This window comes from Phyllostomus discolor, chromosome 3 (genome assembly GCF_004126475.2).
Source record: "Phyllostomus discolor isolate MPI-MPIP mPhyDis1 chromosome 3, mPhyDis1.pri.v3, whole genome shotgun sequence".
Lineage (NCBI taxonomy): Eukaryota > Metazoa > Chordata > Mammalia > Chiroptera > Phyllostomidae > Phyllostomus > Phyllostomus discolor.
The window spans coordinates 125,188,052-125,214,782 of NC_040905.2; the positions used below are offsets into that span (position 1 = coordinate 125,188,052).

General features: G+C 40.7%; 1 protein-coding gene across 1 annotated transcript in view; it reads left to right on the forward strand.

Moving 5' to 3' along the window:
* The first annotated feature begins 2,088 nt into the window (after positions 1 to 2,088).
* Positions 2,089 to 26,731, forward strand: part of DNAH3 (dynein axonemal heavy chain 3) — a 219,892-nt gene continuing 195,249 nt past the window's right edge. Inside the window, exons 1-10 of the mRNA XM_028531458.2 lie at positions 2,089 to 3,169; positions 7,044 to 7,148; positions 8,459 to 8,681; positions 10,238 to 10,310; positions 10,648 to 10,822; positions 12,867 to 13,056; positions 14,523 to 14,718; positions 20,421 to 20,546; positions 21,693 to 21,888; positions 23,598 to 23,777. Coding sequence (XP_028387259.1) covers positions 3,140 to 3,169; positions 7,044 to 7,148; positions 8,459 to 8,681; positions 10,238 to 10,310; positions 10,648 to 10,822; positions 12,867 to 13,056; positions 14,523 to 14,718; positions 20,421 to 20,546; positions 21,693 to 21,888; positions 23,598 to 23,777 — 1,494 coding nt within the window. The 5' untranslated portion in view covers positions 2,089 to 3,139. The remainder of the gene's footprint in view (positions 3,170 to 7,043; positions 7,149 to 8,458; positions 8,682 to 10,237; positions 10,311 to 10,647; positions 10,823 to 12,866; positions 13,057 to 14,522; positions 14,719 to 20,420; positions 20,547 to 21,692; positions 21,889 to 23,597; positions 23,778 to 26,731) is intronic.

Genomic DNA, 26,731 nt, shown 5'->3' on the forward strand with positions numbered 1-26,731 from the left:
TAGGTTGTCTATCTCCTCCTTGCTTAGTTTTAATTTTGGAGCTTTGATCTGTTCTTTTATTAGGACCATATTTTTGTTTTGGTGCAGCTGTTACATTGTAAGGGGCGGAGCCTTAGGTAATCACCAGGGAGAGGCAACCTACTTGGTTGCTTTGTGGCATTGTATGTTGGGGAGTGATCAGAAAGGGAACAATACATCTTGCTGGTTTGCTTGGTTTTTGCCCCACTTTCCGTCACTTCCCTTGCTTTCCACTAGCAGATCATGCATTTTCAGGTGCTGATTCCCAAGTGGGTGGGCCTGTGTACATTCTAGGGTCCCATGGGCCTCTCCAACAGACTCTCCTATGAGACTGGGAGTTTCTCCCACTGCTGCAACGGCCCCCCCCCACCGTCCGACACACACACACACACATGCTTTTACAGCCAGAGGTTTTGAGGCTTTATTTCCCCACACTGGAACCCTGGGCTTCGTGGTTTGTCTCACTCCCCCTATTGTTCCTCTGGGCTTATCCACACTCAAATATGGGAAATCCCATCTGCCAGCCACAGCCTCACCTGTCCTGATCCACCCATGCTGCCTTCCAGCGCCTCCTCTCTGCCCCATTGCCAGTCTCCACCACTTCTATCAGTCTGTATGAATATTTCTTCTTTAACTCCTTGGTTGCTGGACTTCTATGCAGTTTGATTTTCTGGCAGCTCTGGTTGTTTTTAATTTTTAAATTTGTTGTTATCTTTCTTTTGGTTGTGCAAGAAAGCGAAGTGTTTCTACCTATGCCTCCATCTTGGCCAGAACTCTCATGGAAGGTTTTAATTAAGCATTACTTCTGAAATACAAGTGTCATGAGCTAGAGAGAGCCTTGAAGATTGATTAGATGAGTATCTCCATTTTTTAAAGGTGAATCTAAGCTCAAGTCCCTTGGTTCTAGGCAGAGCCAAGAACACATGCTCCCTGACCTGATCAGCCCTTCTAGCAGGGTTTCTTAATGGCAGGTGTGTTGACACTCTGCACTGGAAAGTTCTGTGTTGAAGGGCCCGTCCTGCATTGCAGGAAGTTTAGCAGCATTCCCGGCCTCTACCCACTAGATTCCACTAGTATTTTCTATTCCCCCCAGTTGTGACAACCAAAAATATCCCCAGGCATTGCCAAATGTCCCCATGGTTCAATCATCCCTGCTTGAGAACCACTGTCATAGAGCATACTGGTAAAGACCATGGGCTGGGGGGTCCAACAGTCCTGGGCTCTGGTCCCAGGACTGACTCTGACTGTGTGCCTTGGGATGAGTGACCTCTCTGAGCCTCAACTTTATCTGCAAAAGGATAAACCTGAGCACCGTCCTGCTACTGCACCACAGTTCATTGTTGGGCACTTTCCATCCTGAGACCTATATTGACCTACAATTTCTTTTGTGTCCTGTGTCCAGGACATCCCCGAAAATAACTCTTTAGGCAAAGAGAAAAGCAGCCACAGGGTTGCAGTGAGGACTGGCTACAAAGAATTTAGCACATAGCTGGAACATAGGCTCCAAAATATTTGATGGTATTACTTCTACCAACTCATGTTTGTAGAAGTAATCAGGCTGGCAGACTGATTAGAAAAGTAAGCTTGGAGTTATAATAAAAATAAACCAAGGGATCAGGCTCTATCTCCACAGTAGTCAAGAAAAGAGGAGCTAATGGTGGATGGAAGTTGGAGGATGTGCATGGAGGTTGGAGAATGTGGACAGATAAAGAATCCCTAAATTGTTATGTTTAGGTTAGTCCATGTGGCTTCCTGCACTTGGTTCAGCTGCAGTCTGATGGGTGTCCCAACCAGGAAAAGGTTTTTGTTTATTTCAGAACAAAACTTTAAGACCATTATTCCCTGGTGGGTATTGTTTTGGAAAGCTGAATGGGGCTTCCACTAGTATTTTTGTTCAAGGATGCCATCTAGGGTCACCTCTGTGAATCCCTAATTCCTTCCACCTCTGTCATTTTTGTAGGACCAGCCAGATTTTGTTTTTTTGTGTGTGCTGTCTGCCTCCTCCACCACATTATTTATTTCTTGATGGCATCTCTCCATGGCATCAGGGTGTGGCCTTTGATGGCTATTTGATGGGTCAATAAAACAAATCCATGTGCAGTCTCTTATATGTCTTTACAGTTAGCTCTGGCTAAGTAGCCATTTCAGGACTCAGGAAACACCTGCCAAGAGTGCTGGCACTGAATATGAAATGAGTAAAAACTATTCATATCACAGAGATGGGGACAACCTAGACTCCAGTGGACCTCTTCTCTCCACATGGCCAGATTTAGCAAATAAAAATACAGGATACCTTGGTTCACTTCAATTTCAGGTAAGCAGCATAACATTTTAATATTAGTATGTTCAACTGTTGAATGGGACATACTTATACTAAAAAAATTTTTGTTGTTTACCTCAAATTCTAACTCTAAAGGCCCATTCCCTTAATGACACTCACCTCTACATTCCTGGATCACTGCTAACCACCCTCCCATCTTTCCTTCAGTCACCGTATTTTCTGCTGACTGGCTGAACCTTCACTAAAGGGACACCAGGACAGCAAGTGAAGTCAAGCCCAGTCTTGTATATGGGCACAGAAGAGGCCTCTCTTTCCCTAGCAACAGATGCTGAAGACTGGTTACAGGCTCCAGGACTTATGTTACAGCACCTGCAATGTTAAAACAGCCCAAGGGGGAAGAGAGGGAAGAGTTCAGGCTGCCGGGGATATTGTTTTGTGGGGTGCTCCCTATTCTCTGTTTTATTATGAAACTCTGCTTCAATTTTTGCAGTGAACTCAGTGTGTTCCTGGAAAAGATCCAAGAGAAATGGTTCAGTAGGAAGGAAGAGTGGCCACAGCAGGAGGAGTTGGGACCACAGCACAAAGCCCAGCAGAACCCCAATACTGCCTTTTTCCTTCTAACTTGCCTTTCTCTCCTCTTCTACCATGGAACTCCTCAGGGGGCTGAAGTGTATGACCTCAGAGAGGCAGCTCTGTGAACAGAGCTTTCAGAACATCTGGAAAGTTCCATTTTCTGTGTATTCCCATTATGTTCTAAGGAAGTGTGCATTTCAGAGCCACTGGTAAGGAAGAAACTGAGAGCTCTTTTCATTTTTAATAGGTACAATTAGAAGGTACAACATGAATGATATGGACTGCTCATCTCCAAAGGTATGTATGAATTTTAAGGTGTATTTCTTTTTTTAATTAAATATTTTATTGCTGTTCTTGTATTTCTTTTTTTTAACCTATATTTTCAACATGTAGGGAATTGGGGAGTGGATGGGAAGGGGATGTTTCGATCATAGACAAATTGCCATGTTAGATTCCTTGACTGAACATGTGTGCTACTCACACTTTTATGTTGTGTCCTTTGAAATATGATTTTTGCTGAATTAGGCTTTTTAGTTTTAGTCCAGGCCTCCAGTTTTACTGGGAAATTTCAAGAGTAGACACCTATTGTTCCTTTCCCTTCACTTCTAGGGCCAGTAGACCATACATTCCTTCCCACAGTTCCCAACACTGGCTGCACATCAGAATACCCTCATTCCCAAATATGCTGATCCAGAAGGTTTGGGTGGGGCCCTGGAATCTGTGTTTTTAGCTAAGACTCTGTGATTCTGCTAGAGCCTGTCCTCAGGAGAGAATTTGAGAATGGCCTCTTTGAAGGACATATGAACATCACATGCAGTCAGAAATAAGCCACATGAAAGTAACAGTTCTACTCAATCTGAGTGCCAGAATCTTGGTTGTAAGAGCCAAGATCTACTAGGTGCCCAGGTGCATCAAAGTGCCCAGAGGCACATTTTAAATGGAAACTTTATGAAATTAACATAGATTTGCTTATAATGAAGGAGCTCATCCTCTGAAATGAAAACTCCCTGTAATTTAAAAGAAAACTTAAGGATTAATATTTTTAACAAACCACTTTGCATAAATGGGTAGTTTTTACAAAAAGCTCCATCTCTTCCATATGAAGAGAGAATTCTTAGGCAAGTATGGTCAAGAAAACTTCCTATGTTCTGTTCTGGAATTGATTTCTAGATCTGCTGATCTTCAGTGTGTCCCACATGTTCTTGTCCCATGGACTGAGATCTTTTCTATTAGGATATTTATGGTTCTGTGTGTATTTAAGTCTTAGTTTGTGCCTATGAACTAGCTCAAAGTTTAATTTGTTCTTCAGAAGTTCTGCCTCCATGGTGCTTTGCAGAATGCTTTAGGCTGGTTTGCTTTCTTTAATATCCCAAGACTAGCTTATCTCTCTGTGACTCAGCTACCTCTGTGTCTATCCCTTGGATGACCATCTCACAGTAAGAACATAAATAAGCCCTGACTGGTGTAGCTCAGTGGATTGAGCGTGGGCCTGTGAACCAAAGAGTTGCCACTTCGATTCCCAGTCAGGGCACGTGCCTGGGTTGCAGGCCAGATCCCCAGTAGGGGGTGTATGAGAGGCAACCACACATTGATGCTTCTTTCCCTCTCTTTCTCCTTCCTGCCCCCTCTCTAAAAATAAATAAATAAATAAATAAATAAAGTATTTTTTAAAGGGAAAAAAAGAACATAAATAAAATTCACCCTGGCTCAAACCCAAAGGAAATCTATGGGCTCAAGTAACTGAGAAGTCCAAGTTGGATCCAGGGGTCTAGCTGATAACATTGGGAGTCTGTCTTTCTCCTTCTGGTGTCTCTGCTTTCTTCTATGTCAGTTTCATTTCAAGGAAGACTTTTTCCCCCATAAGGCAAAGTTTGCTAAGAGTGCCTCTTTCTCAATAGCTCTAATGAAAGTGTGAGGAAAGATGCTGAGCAGCCCAGCTTGGGTCACAGGCCTATGGCTGAACCAATCACTATGTCTGGGAGAATGAAGTATTCTGATTGGCCAGACCTGTGTCATATGCTCTGTCCTGGAGCCAGGGGTTTGTATCAGCCCTCTGTACAACATGGGCTAGAATTAGAATAGAGGCAATTAAGTCTACTAGGGCTATATTCCACTCCTTCTGGTAGGAAGAGTAACTTCTCAATTGGTGTCAGGACTGAAATCAGGTTTACCCCAACCATGAGCGGAAGCACTAATGCCAAGACACCTCTTAAATAATGTCAACACCCTCCTTGACCACAAGAAGTCAGGGTTTTGAGGGGGTTTGTTTTTAGTTTTGGTTTAACTACTCATTCCTTCTCTTGTAACTTACTCAGGTAATTTCAGGTAACTGAAATTTGTGCTGTTTGCATGTTGCTCTTTTAATGAAAAATTTTATTTGAAATTATTTAAAAACTAGGCCAAGGGAAAGATTTCCACTGACCAGAAATCTTGCTTGGCAAAGATGAAGTACAGACAACCCTAAGTCATCAATCAGTGTCTGTTGTACATTCGGGATCCTGAAGGAAACCATGAATGCCTTCTCTACTGCTGCCTGAACCTACCTTGGATAGTATAGTACCTGCTTTCAAGTTGATGCTAGGATGTTTTCATTTTATTCACCTCATCTGATATTAATTCTGGTAACGAAAGAGGGGGCTCTTGGAGATGATTGTTCAATTCTTAGATCTTTCAAATCAAGGTCAAGAGCAGAGAAACATTGATTTAAATCAACAAAGCAAGTTCTCTAAGTTGATAAACAACAGTGTCTGTAGGTCTCAAACTCATCTTGTTTGAGGTGCAGTCTGAGCATCCCCATGTTTCATGAAGTTCTATTGCTTGCTGCCACCATTTTTTAGAACTACTGAGTGAGGCCATTAGATCAGTAGTTTACTGACTGCAAGCTCAATATGAATCGCTGTTTACAGGTTTGCACATTTTTAAGACCAGCATATCCCTAAAGTAATTTTTTGTGGAAATGATATTTACTGTTTCCATTGTGTTGGGATATGGAGTAATGTGCATTTAAAAGCATCTTTGTGTGGCCAGTATGTGTCACCTTCCTTCTCAGAGCCTAATTTCTTCAGCTAGAATATGGTTATAAAAATTGTTATATAAAAAGTGCCCAGCACTTAACACATTGTATGCAGGAAACGTATTTATACATTTTACGTTGACTGGTAGTAGAGCACGCAATAAAAACTACCCGCAAACAATATGTTAATAATTTGGAATAATGGCAGATGTTGTTATTTTGTGAGATTGAGAGTCATCAGTGAGGGGTTGACTGGGGATTAGGGGTGGCTAACATCTGATTCATATATTCCTATCCCCACTACCCATTGCCAGGTACCCTGCATGATATAGTTTGCTGACCCAAATAAATCAAATCAATCTAATGTCTCATATTACACAGGAGTTCAATCCAAAGCCATCACCTAGGGAGAAAAATCACAAAGAGGCAAATTACCCTTGAGAATCCCTTAAACTATCCTTAATGTGCTGTATAACAATACCTCTCAGTAAGTCCGGCCCAGCAGTTTTCATCTAGTGTTAGGACAAATTGCAGTGTCTCCATCACTACCCCAGATAAAGTAGTTGCCCTGCATGTAGGGGCTGTATTATAGGACAGAAGCACACACAACATCATGCAACACTGCAGTCACTGTCATCTCTGCTCAGGAGAGGCACTTGGTAACAGAGAGTGTACCCTGAGGCTTATTCTCTGAATGGAATGGTGGGCTCAAACACTCACATGTTTAAATAATATATTTTGTTACAGGAAGCACAGGATTGCTATGTTAAACACACATAACATATAATGTTATTACATGAGCAAACTTCTATTTGGCATTTTGCATATGTGAAATGCAAGAATCTATTTTTGAAGGCAACCCCTCTAGTCACAAGCCGGGGCAGGGTGCCCTTAGGATGCCCTTAGAATTTGGGCTCTTCCAAGGAGAAAAAATATCTGAATTTGCTCATAAAGGTGTAGTTAAGGAGGAGATATGGAAGGAGAGACAGATTGATGATTTAAAAATAAAACCTACACAATGCATGGGGATGGGAAAGGTGTTTTGTGACAGAACTCTGAGCCTAAAACTGTTTCTGGGGATCTCTTTACTCCTTCCCCACCTGGAGGCTTGGGAATCCTTCCTGATTTCTAAAGAGTGACTTTATTCCTGTTCCACAGATCCCCAAAAGTGACTCCATACATCATATGAGCCACTCCCAGATGCAGCCCGAGCTGCCCCCTCTGCCTGTTTCTGCTAAAGAGGAACCATCTGAAATCTATCAGGTACATTCTCCTGGCTTCTGGTCTTCTGCTGGTACTAGTGGGGGGCAACAGTCAAGACTTTACAAGTGTGATTAGTGGTTTTGATTATTTCTGTAAATGGAAATGGCTACAGCAGCAAGGGAGAAAGAACTATGCAGTAGCACAAAGGTGAGTTAGAACTTGGTCTTCTCACTTACCTGTTGTGTTCTTTAAACTCTCTGAATTTCTTCATCTTCAGTTGTAAAGTGAGAATAATGATTTTTACTTTATAGCCATGTCTATAAGAAATAGACAATAGAAATAAATTACCTGACTCACAAACTTACTGCTTATTGAAAGTCAGACTTCAAAAATCATGATGACAGCAGTCAGAGAAGTACAATTGGCATCCATTCAGAAAGTATTTGTGTACTGGCCAGTGTGGCTTAGTTGGTTGGAGCATATCAGTTGCAAATTCAATTCCTGGTCGGGGCACATACTTAGGTTGTAGGTTTGATCGATCCCTGGTCCAAGAGGCAACCCACAGATGCTTCTCTCACACATTTGTGTTTCTCTCTCTTCCTTCCTCTGTCTCTAAAAGCAATGAGAAAATGTCCTTAGGTGAGGATTAAAAAAAATATTTTTTAATGAGATTATTTGCAGTGAATTTGCAGCATATATTGGGTTGGCCAAAAAGTTTGTTTAGCTTTTTCCATACAATGGTTCTAGAAGTATTTAGTTGACTTTAACTTCATTCAAAACAATCACATTATATTGTGGCAGCTGTCATACCAGTGTACATTTTAAAAAATCAAAATTGGTGGATTTTTGCATAGCTGTTTTAATATTGAAGATGGAAGAAGATACGCAGAATTGTCAGTGTATTATGCTTTATTATTTCAAGAAAGGTAAAAACTCAACTGAAACACAAAGTAAGATTTGTGCAGTGTATGGAAAAGTTGCTGTGACTGATTGAACATGTCAGAAGTGGTTTGTGAAGTTTCTTGGCACTATTGACATTTTGGCCAAATGATTCTTTGCTGTGAGGCTGTCTTATGCTTTGGAAGATGTTTAGCAGCACTCCTGGCCTCTACCCACCAGGAGCCAATAGCAGGAGATAGCCAACATTCTCAGAATATCCAAATCAATAAAGTTATTGGTGAAAATGAAAAATATGTCTTTTATTTTATGGAAAAAAAACTAAACAAACTTTTTGGTCAACCCAATAGAAACAGCTTAAGGCATTTGGAACCCTATGAGTCTCAATGAGAGTATAGCCCTGGCCCTTCCAATCCCAACCTCTGCAAGACATGATCCTCATTGTGTCTTACTCTGCATTTCTACCCTTGTAGACTGTCATGTCACACAGCTTTTATCCCCCATTGATGCAACGCACATCATGGACCCTGGCTGTACCCTTCAAAGAACAGGACCACCACCGTGGACCCAGTGATTCCATTGCCAACAATTACTCCTTGACAGCTAGGGACCTGAAGATGAAAGACCTACTGAAGGTCTACCAGCCGGTCACCATCAGTGTCCCTAGGGAAAGGACCATTCGGCAGCTGCCATCAGGTATTTGTGGCCTTGTTCCATAACAGCTCTGAATGGGGTCTTGGAGGGAGATTTGTAATCCTGGGTTTTAGTCCTGGCTTCACTTCTTGCTGCAGCTAATTTTGGATAACCTCAGAGAGTCTCAGTCTCCTTGTCTATGAAGTGGGAATGATTGTGATAGCTAACCTTACATTTACCATACACCATGAACCTTACATTACAATGTGCCAAACACTGTTCTCTGTGTACTTGTGGTAATTTGTTAATTACCCCCAAAATCAACAGTTTAAAATAACCACCAGTTATTATCTGATAGTTTCTATGTGTTAGGAATCTGGGCATGGCTTAACTGGGTGATTCTGGCTTAGAGTCTCTCACAGGCATGCAATCAAGGTGTCAGCCAGGGTCATGGTCATCTAAAGGTCACTAGGGAAAGATCCTCCTCCAAGTTAACTCACATTCTCAGTCCTCTCTGCCTGTTGACCATAGACATCAGTTTTCTACCACATGGCCCTCTTGACAGGGCAGCTGTAACTTCTGACTTCCCTTATAGAGAACAAGGGGGAGAACAAGAGAAAAAAGGCTCTACCACAGTCTTTTGGGAACTTAATTTTGCAAGTGACGTTTTATCACTTTTGCCATATTCTGTTTGTTAGAAGTGAGCTGCCAAACCTACATTTATAGGCATTTCACAAGGGCATGATACCAGGAGGTAGGGGTCATTAAGAGATATCTTGGAAACTGCTCATCCTAGTACTTTGTATGTATTATTTTAATCCACCTGGTACACATATATCTGATCCTTTAGCAATTCTTGTTAGATATATGTCAGAACAATGTCTTTTTAATGTTTAAAGAGTGTTTTGTCTATTATTGTTATATCTGGAATAGATTGAGGAGCTGAAGTATGAACTCAAAAATACATATTGAGTCTTCAGTTCTCTTTGATTCTCTCAGAATGTCAATTTAATATTAGTATGTCATTAACACTTCTCTATTACTTGTTAATTTCCTTAGGCTAAAAACTTAAACAAGTTTAATAGTAGAGTTTTATGTCACTTATTAAATTTATTTGTAGTTACTCTCTGTTCCAAATGATACTGTTTTTTCTATTTGCAATAATTATATTTATTGCAAATGATACTTATGTTTTATTTATGATAGTCATATAGTATTCCCTTTAAAATAAATATACTAGTTTTAAAAGTCTGAGTCTATTTAAAGAAAAATGTAAAATAATAATATACCTGACATTTAGAAAACAGAGCAACAGTGTTGGTGAGTGAATCAAGTAGGCAGTTATTAATACCTGTCAAATGTATGGATGAATGGACAGTATGCTCACCCCCACTTCACAGTTGGGGAAGCTCATACCTGATTTGATGAAGTCACTTCTTCAGGGTCACACAGGTAATTAGTGGTGCAAGTGGGACAAGAGCCCATATCTCCTGCCTCATCCCACCATACCAGTTCATCCTCTGTATGCTTCTGGACAGTCCTGAGAGTCACATCCCTGTGGACAGAGGATGGCCCAAGGCCACTGCCATCACTGATGTCTTTCTTCTCCACTATTCTAGTAACAAAAACCTCATCAGAGCCCAACAGGAAGAAAATGAAGTTTTCCCCCAGAGACAAAGAGGATCCCACCAGGTAAGGTGTCCCTGTGGGTACAAGGGATTTCAGAACACCAGACTGAACCAGAAAAAGCTGTGTTCTCATTAAAACTATCCTCTGCTTCTTGGCTTCCCAGCATTCCTAGACACCCAGTAACCAACGACTTTTTACCCCCCACAAATCCCCTTAATCTAAAACAACGTTAGACTAAAAAAAATAATAAATTAATGAACTGAGCAAACCAATGCTAACATAACTATATTGTGTTCCATAGTTAAAGGTCATCAATGACACTCATATGGCTAGAGAAAAAAAAGTTGACAGCACAGAACCTCTGCACAGAACCAGGGGCTGAGCTGTGTCTTCTTTTCAGGACCAAATCAGCCCACCACACCTCAACCTCCTCACCCAGGAAAAAGGAGGTGGTGACCTCTTTGACACCCCCAGGAAGCAGACCAATGAGTCCAGAAGAACAGATTAACATGATGTTACAGAAGGAGATGGAAATAGACAGTAAAGAAGCAAAGCCATCTGAATCAGACTTGGAGGTATGTTCTCATTACTTCCTTTCTCTCAATTTGTTGGGTGTTACTATTGGCATCTCAGTGATTCTGACCTGGAGGAGAACAGCAATCATCCAGGGCATGTTTTAAAAATACCAGACTTCAGAGCCCAGAACAGTCTACTGAGTGAGGGTGTGTATGTGTGTGTGTGTGTGTGTGTGAATTATCTGCTCTAGAAATCAGTACCTTTGAGTCCTCTGAGAACATAAGTTGCAAAATGGTGACCCACAGGCAAGGGTTGCCAGATTTTGAAAACTAAAAACAAAACACAAAATAGGATACCCAGTTAAATTTGAATTTCAGTACACAATGAATAATTTTTAGTATAGGTATATCCCAACACATCTAGCAACCCTACCACAGGATAAATTTGGTCTATTGATGGTTTTTTTTTTCAGATTTTATTTATTTTCAGAGAGAAGGGAAGGGAAGGGGAAAGAGAGGAAGAAAAACATCGATGTGAGAGAGAAACATCAATCAGTTGCCTCTCCCATGCATACTGATGGGGACAGAACCTGTAATCCAGACATGTGCCCTAACCAGGAATCTAACTGGCAAACTTTTGTTTTGTGGGACAACACTCAACCATACTGGTCAGGGCATATCAATATTTGTTGAAAATAAGGGGAATCTCACATAAGCTAGATTTTTAACCTCTCGAGAAAAATTAAGATGTTTGCAACTGATTAGTAAGCTGCCTCCTTTAGATAAGAGATACATTCTCCAGTTTGTCACAGTTTCCACCATTTCTTCTTATTTTTTTATGTTCAGCCAACTTTCACTTGTTAATGTTACCTGTTTGATTCCAGGTAGGCTTTCAAGTTTCTAACCTCTATCTTAAAAGAACAATAAAACTTTAGAGCAAATAGCTCATGAGTGTATATTGTATAATAAAATGATTAACAATAAAAACTCATATGTGCTATTGGCAAAATTCTATGCTAAACCCATGCTTGAGCCCATTCAAGAGCTGGGTACTATGATTATTCCTATTGCCCAGGTGTGGGAATTGGGGTGTTGACTGATTCAACAACTTGCTCAGGATTATACAGTCAGTAAGAGACAAAGCTAGAACTTAGCTGACACCAGGTCTGTCTGATACTAAAGTCTCTGTGCTCTTAAGAGCTACCCAGCATTTCTCAAAATTGCCTGAAAATTAGAGTCATTTGAAGTGCTCCTTTAAACTACCCCAAACTACATGAGGAGGCATCTGTGAACCTGCATTTGAACCAGAGCCTCTCTCCTCACCCCAGGCAGTTCTTATAATGTGGGAGTATTGAAGTTGTTCCTATATAATCAGCTTCCATTAAGATTGGAGAAAGGTGAGCTCAGCCTCTTCTGACCACAATCAGCACTGAAACTCAAAGCTAATTTCAAACCATTTCCTACATTTAGTGCTTCTCATCCATCTAAAATAATTCATTTCTAAAGCAACTCAGCCATCCAGCTGCTTAGAGGCCAGCCCTAAATAAACAAAACTTTCTGATGTTACCAGGTCACATTGGCCATTTTTGTTCACCTTGTGCATCTGTTGCTTTTTTAAACTCAAAAGTCCATGGTTAGATTTGAAGAACTGTAAATCTCACTAGGTCTCTGGGGAATTTTTCCCCAACTGATAGCTACAAGCCACAGGATCAAAGTACTCTGTAGAGGATCATGTTGTTGAGGAGAATGAATTATTTGAGTCCATTTAAGGAGTTTGTCATTCCTCTTCTTAAAGCTCATCAGATATGCTCCCTTGTCCCCAGACTCATTCCTCTGTTTCTGTCTGATGGCATTTGACAAGTCCTTTACAGTTCACTGAAATCTCTGCAGCTTTGACTGAATCCTCCAGAGTCATGGGAAAAACTTGACAGCGATCTTATACCAATGAGCGTGAAATCACAGGCCCAGAAAGCATGATTGTAGTGAGTGAAGGGTGGGGATGAGTGCTATGTGAACACAGCCTCCTGGCAGCTGATGGGTGTGGGCAGGTGGGCACAGTTCACCAATCATGACTATTTTCTTGCTGGCGGCTTGTTTATGGAAGAGATATTCTTACTATTTGACCAATGGAATCCGAAAAGACATGATTGCCCCTGAGGAGGACGAAGTGATGGTTCGGATTTCAAAGCTGATTCCTAACACACTGCTGACAAGTCCCTTCCTGGAACCCCTGGTGAATTTCCTCGTGGAGGAGAAGGAAAATGACTATTACAATAGCCTCATCAAAAGTATTGGTAAGGCTGGGCAGAAATGGGGCAGGGGTTCCCATGTAAGGGGTACCTTCTTTCCTCTCTCAGTGTTGTACCCTGGTTCTTCTGAAAATGCCAAAAGCATCATTTACCTTTTAATTCACCACCACTCATGCCTACACCAACCCTTTTTGCACATTAATGTGCATCGGCTTAACCTGGGGGTTCTGGTTAAAATGCAGACTCTGATACAGTAGATCTGGGGCGGGCCCAAGGTTTTGAATTTCTAACAAGCTCCTAGGTGAGGCCGCTGCTCCCCTGAGGGCAACATTCAATACATGCCTCTTCTATCAAGTTTTTTTTTTTATTTCTATACAACCCTCTGTGGTCACTCTATCCTTTTCACTTATAGCACTTCTTGTCTCTACTTTCAATTCACCCTGCTTTGGAACTTCTATGCTGCTAATTCTTTACTATTATTTAAGACTGGCCTTGCCTTTGCATTTCTCATGGGTATTAGCTGCCTTATCAGTCTGTTAGCTCTATGATGGTGAAATATGTCTTATTGACTCTTACTTCCCTTCATCTGTGGTCCCAGGTCTTGTATTCATAGTAGGTCATGGGAACTATTTAATGATGGTGCATAATGTGAGAAATACATCAAAGAGGGGGCTTGATCATATTAGTTTCCTATCTTCCTGTTTTATCTGGCTAACAGCTATCCTTAACAACTTGTCTAGTTATTTTCAGTTTCCTAATGAACTTTCTAATGGTGTCAGGGGCATCTAATGGTTCCTTGCCTACTACAGGATAGAACCAAACTTATAAGGATAAACATGTATAGTCCTTCGAATTCCAGCCCTAGCCTTCTTCTCCATTCTTACCACTTTAAACTCTAAACACTTGCACCTGATATTTCTGCCACAGAATGAACAATAGCCCCTGGAGCATGTTATATAAAAGCTATGAAACTGTGCTTCATTACATGCTGTTTCTCCTCCCATTAGTACTCTTCTCTTCTTGTCCTGAGAAGATCCTACTCATTCTTTATGACCCAACTCAAACGTCACCTTCTCTGTGAATCTTTTACCAACCTTTCTTTCCTTAGCATGTGAGGTATTTTGGTCTCTGAATTTCCATCATAAGTATCTGGTATCATCCATTGTGTTAATTTTGCTTGGTAACCATTTTGGTATAAGAAGTCAGTTAGTGATTAATGAGGTAGCAGCAAATACTAGCTTATTGTCATGCATGATGCTAGATATTCTAACAGGATACAATTCTAGGTTCTTTTAGTGCTCTAAACTGTGCAGTCACCCACCTCCTTCCAAGATATACCTTCAGGGAGAAAAAACAGGACAGAGTGGAGTTTCCCCAATTTACTTATCATCAGGGGATTGAGTACCAATGACCTTTCAAGTGTTTACCTTCTAAGTGTTGAAGCTAAGAGCACAGAAGCACAGAATACTCAAGGTCTCTGATGAAAACAGTATTTGCCCTGTTGGTTATAGTTGATTACATCCTCATGGATCCAGAGGAGAGAGAGAGGCTCTTCATCAAGAGCATCCCTTGCCTGTTCCCTCAAAGAGTGATCCGGGCTCCTGTGCCCTGGCATGGTGTCTACAGGAACACCAAGAAGTGGAATGAGGAGCACCTGCACACAGTGAACTCCATGATGCTCAGCCTGGAGGAACTATGGTTTTCAGAGTAAGAAAATACCTCTTTCTCTTCCTTTTCCTCTCTTTATTGCTTCCACATAGAAGAGAACATCTTATGCTGGGCACTGTGGACTAGCCCTGCGCTTGAAGTAAAATGGCAAGAATCCTAGAACCACATCCAAGAATCCTAAGAGCCACATCCTTCTCAACAAAAAAGTGTGTTACACTGTCCACAAGAGATCAGTGGCCCTCCTTGTGCTCCCTGGCTCCCTTGTCTCTAAGCACTGGAGCACACTGGTTAAGAGCACAGATGTGGAGCCAGCCTGCTCAGGTCCAGACCTTGACTCTACTGCTTCATGAGTAATACATATGGGTGTGTCATATCACCTCTCTGTGCCTTAACACTGAATTTGTGATAATGAAAGCTCCTACTTCATAGAGTTGTAGGAGGAATAAATAAGTTAATGTATGCATTAACGGTGCCTGACATAAGTACCTAGTATGTGTTAATTAGCCATTACCTCCATCATGACATGTGTCTCACTGAATTCTAATACATCTATTTGTCTATCTCTCTCTAATGTATGAGATGTATGGATGCTTGGGTATTATTCCTTTATGTAACATAGTTTCAGCACAGTATGGCAAGCAGTAGTCTCAGTTTAATACATCAATGACTAAATTGGCTACAGGAATTATAGAAGTCAGAGGACACAAGGGTCACTTTTTTTTCTCTTAAAGTTTTCTAAATTGAAATATAATTCACACACCATAAAATTCACCCCTTTAAAATATACAATGCAGTAGTTTTCAGTATATTCACAAAGTTTTTACAACCCTCACTACTCTAATTTAAGAATATTTCAATCATCCCAAAAAGAAACCGTGCACCCCTTAGCAGTCACTCCCCCTTCTCCCTTCCACTCTGTACCAGACAACCACTAATCTGCTTTCTCTCTCTGTGGGTTTACCTATTCTGAGCATTCCATTCCAGCCATAAATGGAATCATTTGGCCCTTTGTGTCTGGCTGCTTTCACTCAACATGATGTTTTCACGGTTCATCCACATTGAAATATGTATTAGGATTTCATTCCTTTTTATGGCTGAACAATATTTCATTGATGGCTATTCCATATTTTGTGTATGCATTCTTCAATTGCACTAGAAAGAAAGACTGCCATTTTTTATGGGCCCCTCAAGAAAGGGTGTGAATCCTGGTGGGAGAATGAGGTCCCCAGAGTTCACTGAAAGATCAGACTAATGACACAATAAACTGACACCATCTGGGTTTTTTATTAGAAAAATTAGAGGCAAAAAATTAAAAGTATGTTTCATTTTGATTGGCTTAACTTATTAGCTCGAATATTTTGTTTTGGGGAGGCTCTCTAGTGTAGAATGTGTTTTATCTTGGAGAACTTACTTGTTTTTCACATTCTTAGTTTAACCTATATTTTTGAAAGGAATTGTAGAGGAAGTCAACCTAGGATGGAGCCCACCAATGATTAAAAATAAAAGCATTCCTTCTTTGAACTGAATTCTGTTTTCTAAGGGTTTGGAGGTGCCAGTCAAGACACTGAAAAAATAAGTAATTTTCTAACTAGGTTGAAGTAGATAGAGTAATAATTTATAGAACCGGCTTTGAAACTAGATGGCCAGGTTCTAGTTTTTGCTGTCACTAATGGGGGAACTTAATCTCTCTCGGTCCCTGTTTTTTATATGCAAAATGGGAATAACAATGCTTACCTCATGGAGTTGTTGGGTGAAAAGCTTAGAACAGTGCTTGGCATACAGTTGTTTAATAAATAAAGATACCGCTGTAACTATAAGCATGTTTATGGCCTCAATACATAAATTAACCTAGAAATTAACAAGGAACTCAGTCTCAGGCTGGTAAAACTTGCAGAGGCTCAGTGCCTAGAGGATAATGCATGTGAGTTTAATTTGATTACATAATGAAGATGGAAAATTATTGAGCCTGTACTCTATAATGAGAAGAAAGGATTCTTACCACCTGGTTTTCAAGGCTCTGTGAAGAAAGTTATGTAGACAACAAAGGGACAAAAATGAACCAGAATCATTCATAAAGCTTTTGTCACCTAAATCCAAAAAAATTTGCATGACAAAGATTTGTTAAAGAAATGACATACACAGTAATTTTCTTATGTGACCTGAACAATTTAACTTTAAACATTTCTTTTTTAAAAAAATTTATTTTAATCATTGTTCAAGTACAGTTTTCTCCCTTTTACTCCCATTCCAGCCTGCCCACCCATCCCTTCCCACTTCTCCCCTATTGCTACCCTCCCCCTAGTTTTTGTCCATGTGTCCTTTAAATTCATTCCTGTAAACCCTACCCATTCTCCCCTGAAATTCCCTCTTCTCTCCCCTCTGGTCACTGTCAGTCTGTCCTGTATTTCAGTGTCTTTGGTTATATTTTGCTTATTTCTTTGTTTTATTGTTTAGGTTCCTGTTAAAGGTGAGATCATATGGTATTTGTCTTTCACTGCCTGGCTTATTTCACTTAGCATAATGCTTTTCAGCTCCATCCAAGCTGTTGCAAAGGGTAGGAGCTCCTTCTTTCTTTCTGCTGCATAGAATTCCACGGTGTAAATGTACCATAGTTTTTTGATCCATTCATTTACTGATGGGCATCTAGGTTGCTTCCAGCACTTGGCTATTGTAAATTGTGCTGCTATGAACATCGGGGTGCAAAGGTTCTTTTGTATTGGTGTTTTAGTGTTCTTAGGATAGAGTCCCAGCAGTGGAATTGCAGGGTCAAAAGGCAGATCTGTTTTTAGTTTTCTGAGGAAGTTCCATACTGGTTTCCATAGTGGTTGTACCAGTCTGCAGTCCCACCAACAGTGCACTAGGGTCCCCTTTTCTCCACAAACTCTCCAGCACTTGTTGTTTGTTGCTTTGTTTATGATGGCCATTCTGACATGTGAAGTGGTATCTCATTGTGGTTTTAATTTGCATCTCTCTGATAGCTAGCGATATTGAACATTGTTTCATGTGTCTTTGGATCTTCTGTATGTCCTCCTTGGAGAAGTGTCTGTTCAAGCCCTTTGCCCATTTTTTAATTGGGTTGTTTGTCTTCTTAGAGTGAAATCGTGTAAGTTCTTTATATATTTTGGAGATTAAACCCTTGTCTGAGGTATCATTGGCAAATATGTTTTCCCATACAGTTGGTTCCCTTTTTATTTTGATACTGTTTTCTTTAGCTGTGCAAAAGCTTTTTATTTTGATGAGGTCCCATTTGTTTATTCTTTCCTTTATGTCCCTTGCTCTAGGAGACATGTCAGTACAAAACTTCCTGCATGAAATATCTGAGATTTTCCTACCTACATTCTCTTCTAGGACTTTAATGGTGTCACATTTTATATTTAAGTCTTCTATCCACCTTGAATTTATTTTTGTATAAGGTGTAAGTTGGTGCTTGAGTTTCATTTTTTTGCATGTAGCTGTCCAGTTCTCCCAACACCATTTGCTGGGGAGGCTATTTTTATTCCATTTTATGTTGCTGCCCTCTTTGTCAAATATTAATTGACCATAGAGACTTGGGTTTATTTCTGGACTCTCTGTTCTGTTCCATTGGTCCATGTGCCTGTTTTTATGCCAGTACCAGGCTGTTTGATTACAGTGGCCTTGTAGTATAGTTTAGTGTCGGGTATTGTGATCCCTCCTACTTTACTCTTCTTTCTCAAAATTGCAGCAGCTATTCGGGGTTGTTTATGGTTCCATATAAATTTTTGAAGTGTTTGTTCTATGTCTGTGACATAAGCCATTGGTACTTTAATAGGTATTGCATTGAGTGTGTAAATTGCTTTGCATAGTCTGGACATTTTGATGATGTTAATTCTTCCAATCCATGAACACAGTATATGTTTCCATTTGTTTGTGTCTTCCTTGATTTCTTTCCTCAGTGTTATGTAGTTTTCCGAATACAGGTCTTTTACCTCTTTGGTTAGGTTTATTCCTAGGTATTTCCTTTTTCTTTTTGCTCTTTCAAAATAGGATTTTTTTCTTGATTTCTGCTTTTGCTGTTTCATTGTTGGTGTACAGAAATGCCCTTGATTTCTGCATATTGACTTTATATCCTGCTGTTTTGCCAAATTCATTTATTACATCATGCAGTTTTTTGCTGGAGTCTATAGGATTTTTTATGTACATTATCATGTCATCTGCAAACAGTGACAGTTTTGCTTCCTCCTTTCCAATTTGGATGCCTTTTATTTCTTTTTTTGTTTGTTTGTTTGATTGCTGTGGCTAAGGCTTCCAGTACTATATTGAATAGAAGTGGTGAAAGTGGACAGCCTTGTCTTGTTCCTGATCTTAGTGGAAAAGATTTTAATTTTGTCCATTGAGTATGATGTTGGCTGTAGGTCTGTCATATATGACCTTTATTATGTTGAGGAATGCTCCCTCTATTCCCACTTTGCTGAGTGTTTTTACCAGAAATGGGTGCTGTACCTTATCATATGCTTTTACTGCATCTATTGATATGATCATGTGATTTTTGTCTTCACTTCTGTTTATGTGATGTATTACATTTACTGATTTGTGAATATTGTACCATCCTTGCATCCCTGGAATGAATCCCACTTGGTTATGGTGTATGATCTTAACTTTAAAAAATTCTAAGAGGTTACTTAGTCATTTGTGAAGGGTGAGATGTTTGGAGACAGAATGAGGGTTGTGGTCTAAAGAAAGAGTTAATTTACTGACCACTGTGGGTAGTTTATTAGGAGTCAATTAAAGATGTTTAACATAATTATCAGTTGGTAACAAGGGCCATGCTGGGGTTGAATAACAAATGTGGTGTGTGAAGTCCTCAGGTTCTTTGTTTCCCTGGCAGTGCTCTGTGACTAGCCAGACAAGATAAAGACTAAGTTCCCCATCTCCACCAAAAAGGAATCAAGGCTGCCAGTCCTTAGGGAGAAGAGTGCCTGAAAGTCATTACAGTGGATGATGAAAATGAGAAGCAAAATCTGAGACAAGCTAAGAAATAGAGAGAGATCTCATTGGGGAAGTAGTAGGCACTGATGATTTAAAAAAGTGATTTATAAATGCATGGAATAGACGTCAGGAAGAGAAATGGTGGTCCTAAGAGCTGAAAAAACACTTGGGGAGTGTGGTAAAAGTCAACTTATTCATTGATCTGAAAGAAATAGGAAAAGATAGCATCACAGAGGAGGGCATTCATCCAACAAATATATTCTGAGCGTCTGCTTCATGTAAGGCAGTGTGCTGAGGGAGGTGTTGTGTGTGTGTCTTGGTGGAACTGTCAGGAATAGGTCCTATACGGTTTTGGGAGTTCAGACCAAAGCTGTCTTCCAAGTTTTCTTGAGTAGCTCAACAACCCACTTGATCGCGAAGGTGGTGCTTTGGTCACCCTGTCCCCTGTGTCTCCTGTTGTCAATACCTTTCATTGGTCCCTTTGATATCCTAGTTCCCAGCCAGCGAAATAGGAAGTTGGTGCCAAAACCTCCTCCCCAGATGGGTTACCCAGCATGACACACAGGAAATTTGGTGAGCACCCATTGCATTAACTCATTTATCTACTCTTTGCAAGAGTTTTGGTGAACTATCCACTTCCTCTCAGATTCCCATATTTTTCAGACATACGTAGTTTTGATTTGTTTAAATCTCCTCTCATTGAAGAAAGAGAATATATGCCCCTTGAGCCCATCCTACACGATTTGTCATTAAGCACTTTCTCAGCTGAGGCAGTTTCTCCCTTTCTTTGGCAGATTCAGAGACCTCAGGTTTGTTCGAACAGCGGAATTACTGGTGGGGAAACTGCCACTTCAGCCTCACGAGTATTGGGATGTAATCCAGAAACACTGCGCAGAAGCACGGCACATCCTCCTCAACAAGTCAGTGTCTGATCTTAGAGTGTGGCTGCCTCACAGAGTCAGAAATACAGAAAACTCTCTGGCATGAACACTGACTCCCAGCCAGGGAATGCACAGTCTGTTGACTTCCAACTGACATCTTTCTCTGTCCTCTTCATTTTAGTGTCCCTCCTCCCCCACTTTTGTGTCTCCTCACATCTACTGCTCTCCAAGCCCTCCAGTCTCTCTCTGACTTTTTAAACTCTCTCATTAGCTTTCATAGTGAGGTGCCACTTCCACCCTACTCCACTGAAATCATCAAGGCCTTTCTGGGTTACAGGACAGTACAATTGAATGACGTGTTCAGGTGGCCCAAATAAACAGCTACAAGTTTCGATGGTTAGGGGGTTTTCAGTCACTTAGACAATTCTTTTTTCTTTGCAAATGCATGCAGGACTATGTCCAGAGCCAGAGAAATCCCTTATGTAAAATAATGATTGTAATACCTACCATTGGGTTTTTATTATTAAAGAATATGTATGTATATGCAATAGCTGGCACATAGTAGCTGCTTGGTAATGTGATCATTATTACTAGATTGCTAGAGTAGTAGTTTTCTGGCAATCAGAAAAGAGACATAATAGGATGAAAAGACCAGTGGTTCCTACTGAAAATTGGGAATTAGAATTTGGGGGAAGTAGGAAGAAAGGAACAAAGAGGCATCTTTCGGTTTTCTAATTTCTCCTCTCAACTTATGAACAGCCACTGCCACTCTGGAGTTTCTCCTCTTGCATTTTCTTTCTTTTCTCCTCTTTCTCTCTTTCCTCCTAAAAAGTCTGAAACAGAGAGCAAGCATTTAGCTGGGAGAAAAGTTGCACAGAACATTCCAGTTCCTTAGGCTCCTTCACCCCAATCTCTGATTATAATGGAAAAACTATAGACTCTCAGCAGAACATGGCACTAGTATCCTCTGTTCATCTGGGCATTGCTAATAGAAGAATAATCTCTCAATTCAAATCTTAGTACTTTCTTCTCAGGAAAGGGGTGTTGGCAAGTGATGCGGTCAGGGGTATGAAAGTACCAATTGGCAAAGCTGCTGTCTGCTTTGTTGCAGAGAGTGAGAATAGCTGAGAGAATTTCTTGGAGTTTGGAAGCCATTCTCCTTTGAATGTCCCCCTGTCATTGCAGGTGGATCCCCGCCTGTGCCCAGCTTTTTCTCTCCTGGAAGGAGCAGTGGGTCCATTTTGCTCCCAAAAGTGAATATGACTCCTCCCGTAACATTGAGGAATATTTCGCTTCTGTTGCATCATTCATGTCACTCCAGCTCAGAGAGTTGGTCATGAAGTCTCTTGAGGATCTTGTTTCCTTTTTTATGATACACAAGGTATGTAGGGGACCATAAAGAGGCCCTTCTGAGGGGAAACAACCAAGAAAGAATCAGGATTCCATTAACTACAAGACAGAACAAAAAATTAAATTCTTGATTCACACACACTTCGGGTCATTATTAGTATACAAACTAATAATATAAATACACAGCAAGCTTTCCTTAGATAATTACCTACTATTAATTGAGTAAAAATATACAGAAATTGAGAAGTTAAGACAAATACAGAAAGATTGAATAAGATGGAATACATACCTTTTATAGTAGGGAGTGTGGTCACTTTTTCACCCTCTCTGTTAAAGGACAGGTTTGAAAAGGTGTTGTTATCAACCATTACCTTGATGTTTAGGGAGTATTGGATGTATCATTGCAGGTACTGACTTTTGTTATTTGGTTTTTGAAAGGGGCATCCCTAAAAACAAAAGGCTTGGTTGACTTAATAACATCCTTCATGAAATTACTTCAGTGAAGTAGAAATAAAAACCCAAAACACTAAGTCCTGGTTTTCAGAGCATCATAGCATCCTCTCAACTTAAGGAGCCTGGAGATCAAGGAAGATTCTTTTGGATTTTATGTCATGTGGACATCTTACCTTAAAAAGAGTAATAAGAAGTTAAAGTTGTCTGGTTATAAAAAGTTAAGTTTGAGCATTTTTCTAAATGAAATAATGATGAACAGTTGACCTTTTGCTAAAAAAAAAAAATAGAGAACAATGATTAAAAAAAATTAAAAAAAAATAGAAACGTGTTGTTAAAATTAGTCTGCCATGTTAGCACTTTAATGAGGACCAAACCATAGGTGTCACTGTAGCCTTCTACTCTGCCAAGCACAAGGGACTCAGATGTGTGAACAAATCTTACTCTAAAATTCCACACAGAAGGATCTTCATATATCTGAAAGAACGGGGAATTTATGGGTTGTAGGTGGCCAACATATGTTTGTCAACCATCTTTAAACTGATCTAGAAATGTCTAAAAACAATTAGACAAGTACTTCACAGCTGCCCTAGGGCAATTTCATTAGGCACTGTCATTTGTGAAAGGCATCTTATATGACTAGCCTGTATAAAGAATTAAGAATATCACTATGCCAATATTTTTGTTGTAGGGAATCTTGACATTTTGAGTGTCTAAAATAGACTACAGGTTTATTAGCAACTTCGATTGAGGTATACAGATAATTAATTATACATTTGGATTTAGTCAAATTTTTATTGAACATCTACTATGTGCTAAATGCCATGTTGGATATTTTGGAAGAGGTAGATGGTTCAGACACAGGTTGTGCCCTCAGGTTTAGAGTAGAATAGAAAAGATAAGATGCACATCTAAATCTCTATGGGAAAGAAAGATGAAATAGAAAAATGAAGGTTCACAAGTGGAAGAGATTATATCTTTCTGGAGAACAGGGAGACTTCAAAGGGAAAGGATTTTGAGATGAATTTTGAAGGATGGGAAGGATTTGGAAATACTGATCCAGAAATTTCCAAGCAATGTAAACCTACTGAGTAAAAGCTATGGTATAGAAGAAGAGAATGAACTCAGAGTGGGCTAACCCATCTTGAGCCTGCATTTTAAATGTGAGTAGTACATGATACTCTTCACTTCCTCTTCTGATGCTCATAGTACTAGGAATGATAAAATCCACTCCCTTGGTTCTGGAAGGCCTCATTTTGTGACTGTTACCATGGTGTATGTCCCCTAAAGGATGGGAATGACTTTGAGGAGCCCTACCAAGAGATGGAGTTCTTTATACCTCAACTAATTATGATCAAACTTGAAGTCAACGAGCCCATTATTGTCTTCAATCCATCTTTTGATGACTGCTGGGAGTTAATACACAACTCTTTCTTGGAAATTATTAATAACTCTAAGAGGATCCCCAAGGTAATATTCACCTAATCATCCATTTGTACTTTTTTGCTTATTGCATAAGATATATTAAAAATAATTATTTATATAAAATATTTAGTCAAGGAGTTTCACTTTGGGAGATCTATCCTGAGGATTCTCCCTTAACTCCAGGAGGAGTATTTGTACCATAAAGAAATGTTCATGTATCCCAGAACTGTGCATGTAACAAGGGCATTAAGAGTTACTTTGTGAGAGAAAAAAAAAAGAATTATTTTGTGGGATAGTAGGTGCACTCCCCTCCCCATAATGCTAACTTGGAAAGAGCAGATGTGTCCCAAGCTGCATCCAACTTGGGTTGATAATTCATGATGGAACAGTTGCCACAAACTTGCCAAGAGTCTTCATAAAACTATATCTAATTTAGCTCTTAAAGTACCTACCACGTGTTTTTTGTTTGTTGAGCCACTCTCTGTGTCTACGGGATAGAGTAAAGCCTCCCTTCTGGACCCAAACCCTTTCCAGTTTCCTTTCCAGGATGACATTACTAATCAGATACCAGACATTTGTTAATTGAGTCTTAGGATTGGGCCAAATCACCCACAAGAGTGTGATTATTTTGTGCATCACCTTCTGTTTTCCTCTGGGTGGTTGGTGTGGCAAGGGGGCCAGCGTTCAGGCTCACATAGGAAAGAAACCTGTGGGGTATTCCTCTTCCTCCCACCCCACCTCCCAACCACACACTGTATGATACTTGGATGCTCTTAAGTTCTCCTCTCTCTGCAGTTCTATACTTACAGGGCTGGTTCTAAGAGCTCACGGTTCAACTTGGGTTTGTAGAGAAGCATGTGAAACCAATGCTCCAGTTGTTTTCACTCTAAAGTTGGGGTTTTGAACTCAACCAAGCCTGGTTAACAAGAAAACTGGGTGTGTGGAAGGGGAAGAAACAGTGGGCAGGTCTTCTACAATCAGTATCCCAAGGAAGGACATGAAAGAACAGAGCCTATAGTTTGGAAGGATCAGTGTGGGGCCTGGGGATAGAAGAGCTCACACTGCTTGAGCTCTCCAACACTGCTTGTGAGCAGCAGTGTCTGTAGGCATCTAGGCTGGGAGAGCCCAGGGCTCACATGGCTGCTACTGCAAACAGCCCAGTAGGAGTTTGCATTAGATTCAGTGGATTATAATGACAAGAAGACATTGTCACAGGTCACAGGTTGTACCAGGTTTGAAAGCTAGACCCAAGTGACAACCAGTAACTTTATCAGACTATGAGGAAAAGCAGCACAGGCCCAGAATTCCCCATATAGAGATACACACAACTCTGGATCCCACCCCAAATGGCTTGGACGGTTTTATCTCTGAACTGGGTAGTGAAAATGTAAAGAATAGTTCTGTAAGTTGCATATCTAAGAAAACTATCTAAGAACAGCAATAGGTAGACAGTCCCCTAGCCACTACCAGTCTTGCCTTATTTATGGTTAAATATGAATTTTAGAAGTTGGAAAAAAGTCAGCATGAAATGTTTGATAATAGGTGAAGAAGGAAAGCATATTTGTGAGAAAGTTGCTAAAGGAAACCAAAGCATATTTTAGAAAATGCTTGTCTTAATAAAAATAAAATTTAGGGAGTTCCAGTCAAGATAGCAGTGTAGGTAAATGTGGTACTGAAATTCTCCCACAACCACATCAAAGCTACAACTAAACTACAGAACAATCATCATTCAGAATCACCTGAAGTCTAGCTAAACAGAAGTCTTATAACTAAGGATATAAAGAAGCTGCCACATCAAGACTGGTACAAGGGGCAGAGACTCAGGACAGGCTGGTCCCACACCCACATGTGGTGAACAAAAATCAAGAGGGATATCTTAGCTGCTGAGATTCCCCCTGAGGAGGAACGGGTCCCAGCCCCACAGCAGGTGCTCTAGCCCAGAGTGGAAGAAAGAGAAGTCCCCATAACTTTTGCCTGTAAAAACCAGCTCACATTGTAGCTGAGTGAGACTGAGGGCTTCTGAAGTCCCAGGCATTCCTCTTAAAGAGCCTTTGTATGGACATACTCAGACTCACTCACTGAGTTCTAGCACTGGGGCACCAGTGACAAATGGAAAGGAACTGAATAGTCTTGGATCAGGGCATTAGCTGGAGGCAGGCAGCTTTTTCCAGACGAAAGTGCTGGCAGAGGCCATTGTTCCAGTTCTGGGCTCTCCCCTGCAACACCGAGCCCACGGTGGGTACCATATCTGAGTATCCATCCATTTGGCTAACACTGTTAGCCCCACCCTGGTGATTCCCTGGCGATCTCCCCCTACCAAACTTGCATGCCCCATTCCAAGCTGATTCCAGAGGCTGTTCCGTACAAATGTCTTGTCTTGGTTCATTCTTTGGACTTTCCTAAAATCTCTGAAACAAGCAGCATCTGGCCTTGTTGTGTACCTCTTGCTAAATGGCCCCAAGCCTGGCACTAGTGGCAGCTGGCCTTGGTTTGCACCTTGATCTTTCCTGAGTACCTCTAAGTCCCACAAGTAGCAGTCATCTGCAGATTTCTTTATAGCTAATGTCAGGTGGCACCAGGCAGAACATAGGCAGCGGCTGACCTTGGCCTCTGAGGAGGCCCCAGAGCCATCTCACACAGTGGACAGCTTTAGATCATGTCAAAGCACCACCCAACCTCCTCCACAAGAATACATTCAAGGGGTGGACTCAGCAGGCACCAGAGACCTAGTGAAGTAAGTCCTTCTCTGTGGGGTTGGCCCCTGCATAGCTGATCCTTCATGGTGGTTGCAGCTGGTTCTTGCAACCAATTGGCCTGGGGGAGGGGTCACTACCTCCCACTGAGGTTCCAACAACAATCAAGGCTCAACTATTACAGGAGGATGTACCCAGGCCACACAACAGGAGCACATCTAGAGGGAACAGCTTGAGTGATTAAGGAGGCTGGGCCATTAGACCCTAGAAAATACACCTACACATAAGTGCACTCTACAAGCCCAG